The sequence below is a fragment of the Podarcis bocagei genome (genome assembly GCF_964188305.1).
Source record: "Podarcis bocagei genome assembly, chromosome: 10".
Classification (NCBI taxonomy): domain Eukaryota; kingdom Metazoa; phylum Chordata; class Lepidosauria; order Squamata; family Lacertidae; genus Podarcis; species Podarcis bocagei.
The window spans coordinates 69,055,278-69,068,906 of NC_138135.1; the positions used below are offsets into that span (position 1 = coordinate 69,055,278).

Consider the following 13,629-nt stretch of genomic DNA (forward strand, 5'->3'; position numbering starts at 1 on the left):
CACTCTTCAGTTAAAATTTGAGGACTGCCACCTTCTTAAGCACCAGAACACTAGATATAGGGGGTGTAATCCTCTATATTTGTAGGAGCGTAATTAACAAATTTGAATATTGTTTGCATTAACATAATTTATAGCAAGCCAAAGTTTATAGTAAACGCAGTTTATAATCTGCAGCTAGTTGTTTTGTTGTCATTTATTTGTGAAGGAATTTAAGTGTCAGTACCTTCTTGGCGTTTGTTTTCTAGATGTGAGAATGATGCCAATGATGAATGAATGAATGAATGCATAACTTGGAGAAAGGCAACCCTCTCTCCAGTCCTGCCCTCAATGCAGTCAAGTGCAGGAAGATGAATGAAAAGTTTTCCCTCAACTGCTAATCAACATTTTTGTTAATTACAAGGATGAGAGTGTAGTGGAACTTTTTAAGGTGACTGTTTTTCTTTCTCTTTCATGCAACCTTTCAGGGGAAACCACTACGACAGTTGCCCCCTTTGTTCCAGGAGGGGTTAGTGATGGGCAGTGGCACTCTGTCCAGGTGCAGTACTATAACAAGGTAAGGCAACATGTTTGGGATATATTTTGGTGACCTGAATTCTTCTTCATTCAAATTGGCCAGCTTATTTGCTCAAGAGAACCAGAGCCAGTCTTTAGACTTTTACAGTGGACCTACATTTAGCCAAAGCATGTTGCTGGAATGGAAGTATTTATTTGAGACATAATACTCCCTGCTTTAAAAGAGCAATAGAGTGGCTGACTCTAACCCTTAGCACTGTTGGTGCGAGATTATGTATCTCTGCCAGTGAGGCTGCCATGGCTGCTGTCCACTAGGCAGTGGTGCATTAAAGTCTATGTAAAGCCTTAGAAAATCAAGTCCACAGGTTGCATACAGATCAGCATCCTCCTTTAAATGAACAATATGGGTTTCAACTTGTGAGAGTAAGAGCTCTGTTTTGTGCACTGAACTCCTCCTGTCATAAGAAACTGCTGATTCAGGGGAAGCCTTTCTTTATTTTTAAACGTAAAGAGAGCAATTATTCAGATTCTTTTTGTTGTTGCTGCTGCTGTATTTGTAGCATAATTAAGTCAGAAGCTCTTGGTAAATATCCAGAGAGACAGAAAACAACATAAACAAAGAAATAGCTCTGAATTCATTGGCTGAATGCCATTTTCAATTTAACAATTTAGACTGAAGATAATAGCAAATAATTGCCACTTCTAAAGCATCTGGCTCTACCATGTTATCTCTGAGGTTTTAAGAAATATATAATCTTGAGTCTGCATTTCAAGTAAAAATGTTACCTGTTGCACATTCTGAAGAGTTTAATTGGTGGATAAGGTTTGGTGTTTCTCTTACATTGTTCAATTTTGTATCTTGTTATAATGGCACTGAATCCCTGATGCCATCCCATCATACTTTCGTTGGCCTGTTCAACGATTAGAATTATTTGTCTTAGTTAAGTACATCCTCCTTAGAGTTTACAGTAAAGATTTGGCACACTTAAAATCCAGTCAAACTTAAGCACATTTTAGTCTCATTAATTTCAATTAGAAATATTTAAGCACATACTAAATGGGGCTTCAAGATGCTGGTTTGATTGGATCGTGCCTTGATTATCAGCTGATAAAATTCCAAGAACTCTGGCTGACTTGACTTAATTATTTCATCATTAGCATGATCAATAATTTCTGCTTGGGAACTTTATGAGGAATATAGTTGCTTCTTGATGAGACGGAGGATATATTCATACAATTGTTGATTGATTAATTAGCACTTCAATGGTACACAATGCATTGTCTTCCTAAGCTTAGGAAGCAAAATGATGAGAGTAGGATTTTTTTCATCACATGATAAGCTTGTAATTGTATTGCAGGTCTGTGGGTTTTCAAATGTTTCAAGTATTATAATGTTCAGGGGTGTCTCATGGTTTGATTGGCACTTTAGGCAGGATGGGGTAGGGTGGGGCAGAGTGACAACTCCAGTGACAAGACACTCTGATACAAACTAAAAGTGGACCTCAGGATTTCCCTAGTTGTCCGAGAGAATTCTGAAACACATTAGAGTCTCAATACACATAGAGAGCTAACTGTACCAAAGCCAAGGAGAGATTGGACATGCATTTCCCATTGAATTGTGCTGCTCTAAATGGTTACCTGGTCTTCTTCTATAGCCAAAGCAATTTGGATTATATGTAGAGGGTTCTCATGTTTAAACCACATAGCAGGAGTCAGTAGCTGAAAACTTACCCCAGGCAAATTCAGTTCCCTTATAGACTTTTTCTTACTCTCGCCAGTTGCCAAACCATGAAGAAAAGAGGTGGGTCAGTTGAGTAGCATATGTAGCATCCTGATTTGTTAGTAGTCATGAGGACATAGGAGTCTTGGCCTTCTGACTCTGCGTCCATTCTCAAAGCAGCCTTCTGGGTAAACTAGTTGCTGTTTAGTGGTATACAGGATGATGAAAAGAAGATAAAAGAATTATATCAATAAGGATGCTGTGTCATTGAAAATCCTATTATAGCTTGAATATGGAGATTCAGGATTTTCATGAAGTCTCCGCATATTGGCTCCAAATGGCTGGCTGGACCGCTTCTGTGACTGAAGCAATCTTAACTATGGTTTGTTGGAACCACCCACCTTCATACCTCATGGTTTGAAGTTGGCTTGCTTCAACAAACCATGTGAACTATGGTTTGTCTGGCTTTGGACATCACAACAAGCTGTGGTTAAGCAAAAATGGAAGCAAAGGCTTCCAAACTGGTCCTTGCAGCTGCACATAAAGCCTAGGGCTCACTGCTGCTCATTCTGGTAACCCTCAACCATGGTTTAGCGTGTGAACAAAATGAGCAATTCCACTGTTTCAGCCTGCTTTGAGTTCTTTTATGAAGGAAACTTACCCATTCCTGCATGTACTTTTATTTTCAGTCTTATTTTGCTTATTTTGCTTCCCTGCCATATAATTACAAATATTTGTAGCTTGTTTCATCTGTGTGCTTGGACCCTGTGATAAATTTCCTTACAATCTGAAGAAACACTCTGCGTTTGGGTGTTATTTCAGAAAGTAGCTTTAATAGAAAGCTGATAAAATGACAGATGATAGAGTAATCCATAGTTCTTTTGCTGGAGCAATTCCTTCCCATTGGCCAAGAAGCCTGGGAAAAGGAGCATATATCAGCTGAAGTCTGGATTTCTTAGCGTGGTTGTTGGTTTAGAATTCTAAGCAGCTGCCAAGAAGATAAGGACTTGAGACAGCTCCAGGGTATTCTTTAAAAAGGAAAGTGATCCCACACACTGGTTAAAAATAAACCTTTGTCTCATTTTCATGATTCTTTTGCTCTCCCCACCCCCAAGTGATAGATGTCTTCTAGTATAATTATTCATGTTTGAAAATAGGTGGGAAAATGCTTTGCAAATTTTGTGTACAAGCTAATTTTGCACCTATTCTAAAAACCAGATTCTCCCTCTCTGAGCTCAAGTAAATTAATATGCTGCTTTGGGAACAAAATTGGTGCAAGCAGTCTCAGGATCAGATCACAGTCACATGCCAAGCGGATGTCTAGCTTTTATTTACTTAATTCCTCACCCTGCAACAGCTTATGTACATGAAGTTAAAATTGCAACAAAACAGATTAAACCAAAAGCATTAGAACACCACTATATGAAAGTAATCTGCAAAATGAAAACAAACAAACAAAGGCAATTTACAGAGGATGAAAAAGTCTGGGAAAATAAAAAGTCATTTTCCTGGCACTGAAGTAACATCAAGGTTGGTGCCTAGTAAGCTCATCTGGGGAAGACATTCCACAGATGGTGGTCCCACCAGCAAATAGTCATCCTCCATACCTCAAATGGTGGCATCTGAAGAAAGCTTGTTTCTGGTGGATTTTCCTGAAAGCTTGTTAGGATGATGGCTATGGAATTATTGCATTGAAGCAACTGCCTATTGAATCTTACTAGAAACAATAGAGGAAGCTTCTGGTCCTCTCTGAGGCTACAGAAGCTCTAGTGACCTTTTGGTGTATTGTTGGCACACATGCAGTGCGCACTAGCGTCTGCTGGGTGGGTGATTTAAGCAAGGCTAAGCCACAGCCCTGCCTTCTGCTCCCCTTTTCTCAGAAGGATTCCTTCCCTTGTGTGACTGAGGCAGAGAACAGCACTTTTGCCTCCAGTGGTATGTGTTTGGAGGCAATTCATTGGCAGACTCTTGTTTTAAGGAGGACTAAGATTTAAAAAAGCACTATGAGGGGTTTGCTAAGACATAGATAATTTAGGGATTATGGGCTGTGCCAAGATAAATGGATGTTATGTCTAAACTTGATACAACTCAGACACGTCATAATAACTTCAGTGTATTGCTCTACTTAAACTGCATAAATAGAGCAGGTTTGGAAGTAAGGCAGCTTTTCTATTAATTTCATATCTGCCTTATTTCTAGGTCTCTCTCTATTGCTTTCTCCTTCCTCTCCCAGCAAATCTATTACCTTACCATTCTAGATTTCTGTTTAAATGTTGTTTTTCCTGTATATTTCATCTCTGTTCTACTAAAATGGTTCAATACTATGTTGTTTAGCCAGTGTTAGCAACCAAGGCAAGACAAAGTTCTCTTGCTCCCTAAACATATTTGCATTTATCTATATGCTGATCTCTTTACATGGCCCTCTCTCTGAGACACTTGTAATAACTAACATCTCTTCAAGTTCTGCATACTGTATATATGTGTGTGTGTATCACACACACACACAAATGTATACATAACAAGAGAGATTTTCAAAATAATTTTATTCTTAGATCAGTCAAATAGACAGGTGACCACCAGGAAACCTCCAGTATCAATTTCATTTTTTACTATACTATTTTAAAAAATTGATAGATATAATTCATGGTGATAGAAATAGGCAAATATAACATTTTGTTGTTTTCTTAACATTTGAGGCAAATGAGACAGAATTGCTACAAAGATCCCTTAATCACAAATGCACCTCCTTAAAACTTGGAAGAATTTCATGCCCTTACTTAGTGCATCTAAATTCCATTGTTTCCACTTTGGATGAATTATGTTGTAAAGTTTCAAGGCTTCACAGGTATCTTTAACTTATTACACCACCTGCAATAAGTCTTGAAAGGAAAACAGGACTTTGACTGATTTTGTGGAGCAGGAGTTTTTAAAATTAAAATCTTTGATGTGCTTCCAAATCCCCTTGCTGTGAATCATGTTATCTTTAATCTACCAACTAAATTATCTTTTCTTTAATACAAAGTGAAGCTTTATCCAAAATTAAATTGAGCATGTCTTTTTCATGGGAATGCCAAAACAAATTACACAATTTGAACAAATACTAACAATTGCATACACTTAATGAAAATTAGAGAGTAGCCTCTTAAATCCTAACATGCTATGTAAGAGTCAACAGAATTCTGCAGCTTGTTTTTCCATTGGTAGGTATGTAAAGCAGCCTTGACAGGCTGATTGGGCAATTTGTTTTGAGCAAAGCATATATATAAAAATACACCTCTGCAATCTCCAGTCAACAAATGCAAGATCCATTTGTGGTAGCATAACATATCCTGCAGCCCTGGCTGCCTCTGCAACTGGAAGATAGATTATCTCACTTCCTTCTGGAAAACAGGTTTTGCATGATGATAGCAGTCACCTGTTTTGTGACCACAGTCATACTGTACCTCTGAGATTATCATTTGCTCCACTGTATACCAGTCCCTAGTTATCTCACTGTTATCCTCTGGAAAACAATGCTATCTAACGTCATAGGTAAATACCAGGGTAATTGTTTAGATTGCAATCTGAGAATGTGCCAGTTAGAATTGATTTCTGAGTTATTAATAGTAATGATATTTGTGTTTTGGAATTAATATACCTTTAATTTGTTGAAAAGTCATCGACCAACCTAGAACCTAAACACCTTTTATTCCAGATAGTTTAGACTAGCAGTTTGCCTAATGGATGAAAAATAATAATAATCACAATATAATAGGATTCATATGGAAATGTGTAGTTGAAGAGAGACCTGTGGCCGGCCACACCTTCGCTACACAATGTGTAGTAATGTGCCCAGCTTACAAGGAAATAAAAGCCAGCAGTCAGAAGAATCCATACAGCTAGGCCACTTTTACTGAAAGCACTTTTTAGGAGCAGTGAGCTCTTTCCAGAAGGTGTCCGTAGTGGTGACTTACACAAGTTATCATGAAATAAACACTGCAGCTGTACACCAGCCCCTCACTGGCAATTCAGTCTAGCCACTTTCCCCAGAAGAGGTTAAGGAGGAGCATGTTCTATTGTTCCAATACAATAGCAAGAACTTTTTTGTTCTCCCTTCCCAAAACCTGTAAATTGGAGGAATGAACATTCAAAGTCTTAAGTGTGGTGGCAACAGTTACCTTTACAATAAAGGTAAAGGTTGGGTATATGTCACAATCTCAGGGGATGGTTGAGGTGGAAACTTCATCCTCTTTGCAAAGGATGCAAAATAGCCAAAGCAATGAATCATTGTGATTCCCTGTCTCTCTAGATGCATAGAGAGAACATGTGTGCATGCAAGAATGCTGACTGTTGATGTGTCTTAATGGCTTGCCAGACTGAGTCTAGTATAAGGATTCTGAGTCTACAGTAGCTGGGTAGGGTAGAATTTCAACCACTGTCACAGCCCTTAGCTAACCCGCAACTGCTAGTATTTTCCTTTCTACACAAGTATTAAAGGTTTATAAGCTTAATCATCTATCAATTGATAGGTGCCAAGTCTTAAAATATTTTTTTTTATATCTGGATGGAGCTCACAGAACACATTCTGTTCATCTCAGATATACACCTATTGCATGTGCTTAGAAGTATCCTGTTATTATACAATATTGTGCAGATATGATGCCACACACCCAAGCACAGCACAGTGTAGATGGCACAGTCAGAAATCAAAACTACTAAGAAAGTGAATCAAATTCTAGCTCAATTCATCTGTATGCCTTTTAAAACAGATAAAACTCAAGGCAATCTAGAGAATGCAGATAAAATCATGCACTTGTATTATATCGGTAAGAAATAGTGTGCACATGTGACATGTGACTTTGTGACATGTTGTTATAACATTAAAGGACAGGGTTATCCTAATTAGGTATAATCTAGTTGAACAGTGAATGGATCTTTGTTTGATGTAGCTGTAGTATAGCTGTTCTGTCCTCATTTTATTTGCTGATCAATAAGAGTGTGAGGCATGGTGACAATATAGGAAGCTGCCTTATACCTCTCAGAATTGTCTGATTGGCATCCATAACATGTGTTCTACCACTGAATTATAATTTCTCCATTTGTAGCTGCAGCTGAATATCCACAGAATAACTGAAACCATTATAGGGTTGCACTTTTAGCCATTCCTTGATGAAAATACTTTGCCCACAAACTACCCAACTCCATTTCTTAAGAGCTTGGAAATTGATTGCCAGTTTAGATCTTGCAAACTAATCAGAAATGTATTTATCTAGTCAGAAATATGTATTGTTGAGTTCAGTGAGATTTACTTCCTGGTTAATATGCTTAGAGTTATAGCCGTAGACATTACCAGATTATTAGAGAACACAAGGTATGTTCTGAAATGTTATTTTAGCACACTTGAGTGTCTTCCATTTGTTATACAGCAGTGTGTCAGATGTCTGTCTGTAACTTCATTCTGTGGTGCTTCAAGAACATTTCAAGACTAGGCAGCCATAAAGGTACTATCTACCTGATTGTCTTGATCCCTATGTCTTGGTCAGCTGATGACTTCATTTGATGGTGCTGGGACATAGATGGCTTGAGCAGCAGCATATAACAAAGTTATGGATGACATCTGAAATGAGGATTCGCTGAAATTCCACACGCAATTATTTTCACAATTTGTTTTGCAATTGTCACCAGTAGAGATCGTAGTCAGAGAGATAGAATCAAAGATATTAGTCCCAGTGCCTTCAGAACTAATTCATTAAAGGATTGAGAAGGATTATCTGCATAAACAGTATCATTGGAGAAGATTATTGTAACAAGGCTGTGACTGAAAATAACATCTGTTTCAGAGTGTGAATTGAATGTGGATGTGAACTTTATAACTTTGTTAATGTTTCTTGTCACAAACATGGTCTATAAATTGGATATTTCAGCTGTTTGAAAACTTGTGCTTGGTAAATTGGTATGTAAATGGGATGGCAATTCAAAATATCAGTATTATATATCACTGTGCAGGCCTGCTGTGTGGTGGTTTTCTTTCAAACTGGTAGCAGATGGGGTTATGCACATCTGATTATTGGAAAGAGATTCCTAAAGGCCCAGTCTTATAAATTAACTCTTTAATATCAGAGGGCCTATATGATTCCAATCTGCCCCCCCCCCCCCACTTCTTCAGAGATACTGTGCTGGTGATTGTTCACCCAATGTTGTGTATAGGTACTCACTGATGCTACTGCACAGGGGTTCAGAATAGGGTTGTGGGATCAACAACTGCCCCATATGTTCACTCCTCTTTCAGCCCAGCACCCCTGGAAGGCTAGCACAACATTGTGTTTGCCACCATCAGTAGAAAGGGCAAAAAAAGCACACACAAAAAAACCCCCTAACAATTAATTGCTACCTGTAGCAACACATACTCTAGTGCTTATGCAGCTAAAATATCTTTGCTTTGATCCTAATGCTTGTGCAGTTACAGAATCTTATTATGAGGGGGCTATGTATATATATTCCTATGAATAATATTACGTAATAAGGAGACAGACATAAATATTACAAAGGTTGCTCACTATAGAGGGTGATCACAGCACATTCTTCAGATGTGCTGCCTGCTCATCTTCACGGCTTGAAGTGACAGGCAAGCATTTTGACAAATCAAATGTTGTTCAGTCCATTCCCTCCCTTTCCACCACCGTCTCAACCTGCTTCAACTCCACCTGGAGAAAATTAAGAAAGCATCCTGCAACTGGGTGCCTGAGATGGAAAGCCACCACCTAGGAGCTCCCCTAAGAAGGATTAGGTAGAAAAGGCAGCAGCAAGTGCATAAATGAGAGGGGGGAATGGACAGAGACTTGTATGCCTGCCTTCTCCCTTGGAGAAAGTTATTGGAACTGTTGTAGAAAATTTGCCCATATTGGGTTTCTGCTCGACAATCTTCTAAAGTTTACATCTAATAAAATACTAAGACTTTACATGCATATGTACATCCATGAATCTTTGTGAATACCAGCTATTAATATGTAAGCATACCCATGTGGTCGTTTTAACACTGGAATAACTTCACTTCGGACCTGCTGGATTCTGGAAATATGCAGAGTTTCAAAATAGGTGCCAGAGGATACAGACTGAATCAGTGAAAACAGCATCTGTGAAAGGGTTTGGGAGTCTGACAATCCCAGCAGTCTTCGTTTCCAGGAAGCTCCGTCTTCCTCGTTTGCAAGCCAGAAAGTAGATTCCCTTTATTCCTAGGCTGCTCATCTACAGCCTATATTAGGAGGAGCTAGCAGGTGCTCAAAATGAGCAAAGGATGACAGATGCCTAACGTCATAGGTTCTGAGAATTGTATGGAACAGGAAGAGACCAGGAATATTCACAAGCCGTCTGAATAGAATCATTTGATCACAAAATTTATCAAACCATGCATAAGCAGAAAAATTGTAACACTCTCCCACCAGGGAGAAATCTTACTTCAAAACATTTTTTTGTTAGTGGCAGTTAATATGTGGCAGGATATTTTCATTATTGCCCACTAGTCAAGTGAGCTGTAATCCAGCAGGGCAGCTGGCGGTGGAGAAAAATCAGCTTTCTTTCTAACAGTCTTGATTCCCCACCACCGCCTGTGTTACCATGGCTTTCAAACAGGGATGGTTTACGAGACATAAACTTTCCAAGCCTTTGACAAAGTTCAAAACTTTAAGAGAGGGGCCCTTCTTTGTGAAAGGCTAAGGCATGGGTAGGCAAACTAAGGCCCGGGGGCTGGATGCGGCCCAACTGCCTTCTTCATCCGGCCCACAGACGGTCCGGGAATCAGTGTGTTTTTACATGAGTATAAGGTGTGCTTTTATTAAAAATGCATCTCTGGGGTATTTGTGGGGCATAGAAATTTGTTCATTCCCCCCCCCCCAAAAAAATATAGTCTAGCCCCCCACAAGGTCTAAGGGACAGTGGACTGGCCCCCTGCTGAAAAAGTTTGCTGACCCCTGGGCTAAGGCTTTTGCTTTGCAGAATAATTTGGAGTGAACTGTTCAGTTACACAAAGCTCAAACGCATCTCAAGTGATACAAATTTGTTGGCTCATTGTACACAATGCATTTGGTCTGGCAGGGGGCTTGCATGTTTAATTTGCTCTCACACTCAAGTGCCTCAAGGTTTTTTTTGTCTGCGTTAATGATATGCTAGCTGGTCAGCCTTACAGTTGGCTCAGGGAGGGTTTTGAATGCAGTTTGCTGCATCAGCAAAACATTGTACTTTATACTTGAGGAAAATCTGCCCCAGTCTACAGTTGATGGAATGAATATCTATTGGTGTTGTTAGTTGCAGACCTTGCCTGTGTCATTACAGCATTTTTTAAAAAATAGCATATGCAGACATCTTGTCACAACTACAATACAGAGAATTTAGGAATAGGTAAACCCTCTCTCCCTGGCACATAGTGATGAAATCATGACTGTGATCAGGGCCAGGAAGCTGAGACCCTCCTATATCCTTCGGGGAGGGGCAGGATTAACCATTAAGCATATGCTTAGGGTGGCGGGGCACAGAAATTTTCCTTTCCCATGTTTTTAACATCAATGGCCACAAATTTCTCAGCTGAGCATTCATTTTCTCAGTTGAAGTATATTTTTTAAAATCCCAGCAAAAAGACTGTGCAACAAGGCAGGCTAGATGCCTTATCTCTGCTAAGTATAGAAGAAGATATGTTACCTAAGATTAGTTTTGAGGATCTGATCAAAGACTTTGCAATTAGAAAAAGGAAGAGAATTTTTTTCAAACGAAGTGGAATTATACAAAAAATAAACCCATATTTTGCAATATGCCAGCGGTGTGTGAGACTTCCCTTCCCTTTCCATAATGCTTCATGGTATTGATTCATGATATCAATTCTTCCTGAACTAGACAAGAGATAGGGATGAAAGAAGAGAGTGGTACTTGGACTCTTTTAGATGACTATACCGCTGCAACATCCATTCACACAGGACTCATTGCCATAAGTTAGGACGACACAGGTTTTCTTTCTTTTTTGTTACCAAGACTGATATTCTAAATTCCTCATCATAATATTGAAATTTTGCATGCAAATATACTCTACTTTGCCTGCCCACTTCCCTTAAGGCTGCCCCTGCATCAATCCCTACAGGCCTAGTTGTGGACCATGGACCAAATTCCATTGTCAGTCATGATCATTGCATGACCTTGCAGAGCTCTTGGAAGGACAGCTCTCTCACTGTCAATTCTTCTGCCTGCGTATTTGAACAAGAGTTGAATGTCCTAACTAAATCAACATGGCATTATCTATAATCTGCCATCATTGTGTGACATGTGTAAAGTCACAACTTGCTATTGACAAATAGTACTAAAAACTGAAACTATTTTATTTGCCTCTTCTCCAGAACATCTGCATGGCTCTGCAGTTAGCCTGTGTCTACTGCAGACCTTCACCCAGCCTCTGTGATCTGGCATTTTGATAAATGGAGTTTATGGTCTCTTGATCTGGCATTTTTTATAAGGGAAAAGACAGACATATATCAATGTGTATTAAGTTATGGATTCTTACCCGTTTGTTTTGCCCAGTTCAGAAGTGCCAAGTCTACTCACTGGAGATTGTGAATGTACTAGTTGACTTTATCCGCCCCTTTCAATCCACTTCACACATTGGCACTTCTGCATAGTGGTTTGTGTGTGTAGATGCCAACTACCGTATTGACCCGTATATAAGCCTCACCTGCAAATAAGCTGCACCTTTACAATTCGGGGGGGGGGGAGAGAAGAAAAGACAATATCCGAATATAAGACACTCCCATAAAACTGGGTTACAGGCTGAAAATCACTGCGGGTTGGTAGAATTGTAACTCCGAGCCAATTTAAGCCTTTGATCTTGCAAGCCTGCAAAAGTTGCCATACAATCACTAAAATCGCAAATTGCTACTCAGTTGCTACAGTTCCGCAGGCACTCACACCCGTAAATGGCAAATGATCAGTCTCAAGCTCGCAAATCGTCAATAAAATGGTTTTTTTTTGTTCCATTTTAACGTATTTCTGTTTCAGCAGCAATATCGTAAAAGCCCTTTTTGTAAGGTCGTGAATTTAAGCTGCATTTTAACTTTTCACGGTCAGAATTGGGGGGGGGGAGTGAGGCTTATATTCAGGCCAATACGGTACATTATTTGTCCGCTAGAAGAATTGGATATGCTGATTGCATGGTTGCGCCCTATGCCCATAGGGCACTATGCCCATATGTCCTCCATAGGCAAAGACCAGTTGGTGCAGTCACAATCTGTGCCACACCTCTAAAAACATACACTTTGAGTTCCTGCACAGGACTCTAGATTACACACATCCAGTTACAGTATCTTCTTTCTTCACTCATTCCTTTTTTACCCACTAGTCTGCTAATTATCAGTTCAAGCACACACAATAGATTACAGTATGTCATGGATACCATATAGTAATCTATATTGTACTGTGTTGATGGAGGTGAAGCCTCTGACACTGATTGGCTGACCTGATCTGAATGCTCATAGAATAAATCTGTCAGACTAATTCTGTATTTGTAGTACAGCATTTTATAGTACAGCTGTAATACAGTGTGAAGAAAAAGTGGTCAGTTTGCTTGGGATTGAAACCTCTCATAGGTCCTAATGATGGAAGATGCTTTGTGAACCAGTTTGAGGACTGGAAAAAGGGGAAAGGAGGTGGGGGAGTGAAGGGATGGGGAGCCCAGTAGGAAAGTGGCAGATAGAGAAATGAAGGTTGGAAAGAGAGACCAGAGAAAGGGGGGGGGGGAGGGCCAGAGGAAACGGGGAAGAGAAGCAAGAAGGGCCAGTGAGGAGCCTAGGACTTGTTGATCAGAAGGTCGGCGGTTCAAATCCCCACGACGGGGTGAGCTCCCGTTGCTCGGTCTCTGCTCCTGCCAACCTAGCAGTTCGAAAGCACGTCAAAGTGCAAGTAGGTAAATAGGTACCACTCCAGCGGGAAGGTTAACGGCGTTTCCGTGCGCTGCTGTGGTTCTCCAGAAGTGGGTTAGTCATGCTGGCCACATCAGCTGTATGCCGGCTTCCTCGGCCAATAAAGCAAGATGAGTGCCACAACCCCAGAGTCGGCCATGACTGGACCTAATAGTCAGGGGTCCCTTACCTTTATGTTCAGGCTCAAGCAAGACTATCTGATCTATATATGTAGAGATTGGGAGACTGGTTGAGCGACAGGCTATCTAGCCAGTGAGACCAGGAAAGCAGTCAGCTGAAAAGCAGGGACCAGCTGGAACAGTTGATGGTAGAGAGAAGGAGCTAAAAAAAAAGGAGGCATGAAAGGAAATGGAGCAAAACTTCACTTGGGACTGAGGACAGGAAGGGACAGCATAGGAAGTCCTGCCAATGGACAGGAAGTGGACAAGTAAGAGAACTTTGGAAGGCTGTGAGGAAGGAGCAGAT

The 13,629-nt window shown here is 40.1% G+C and overlaps 1 protein-coding gene across 3 annotated transcripts in view; it reads left to right on the forward strand.

Annotated features, from left to right (window-relative positions):
• CELSR1 (cadherin EGF LAG seven-pass G-type receptor 1) overlaps positions 1-13,629 on the forward strand; it is a 158,509-nt gene that overhangs the window by 88,258 nt on the left and 56,622 nt on the right. For all 3 annotated transcript variants that reach the window (XM_081211344.1, XM_081211343.1, XM_081211345.1), the window contains exon 5: positions 465-553. In XM_081211344.1, the coding sequence (XP_081067470.1) occupies positions 465-553 (89 nt within the window). The remainder of the gene's footprint in view (positions 1-464; positions 554-13,629) is intronic.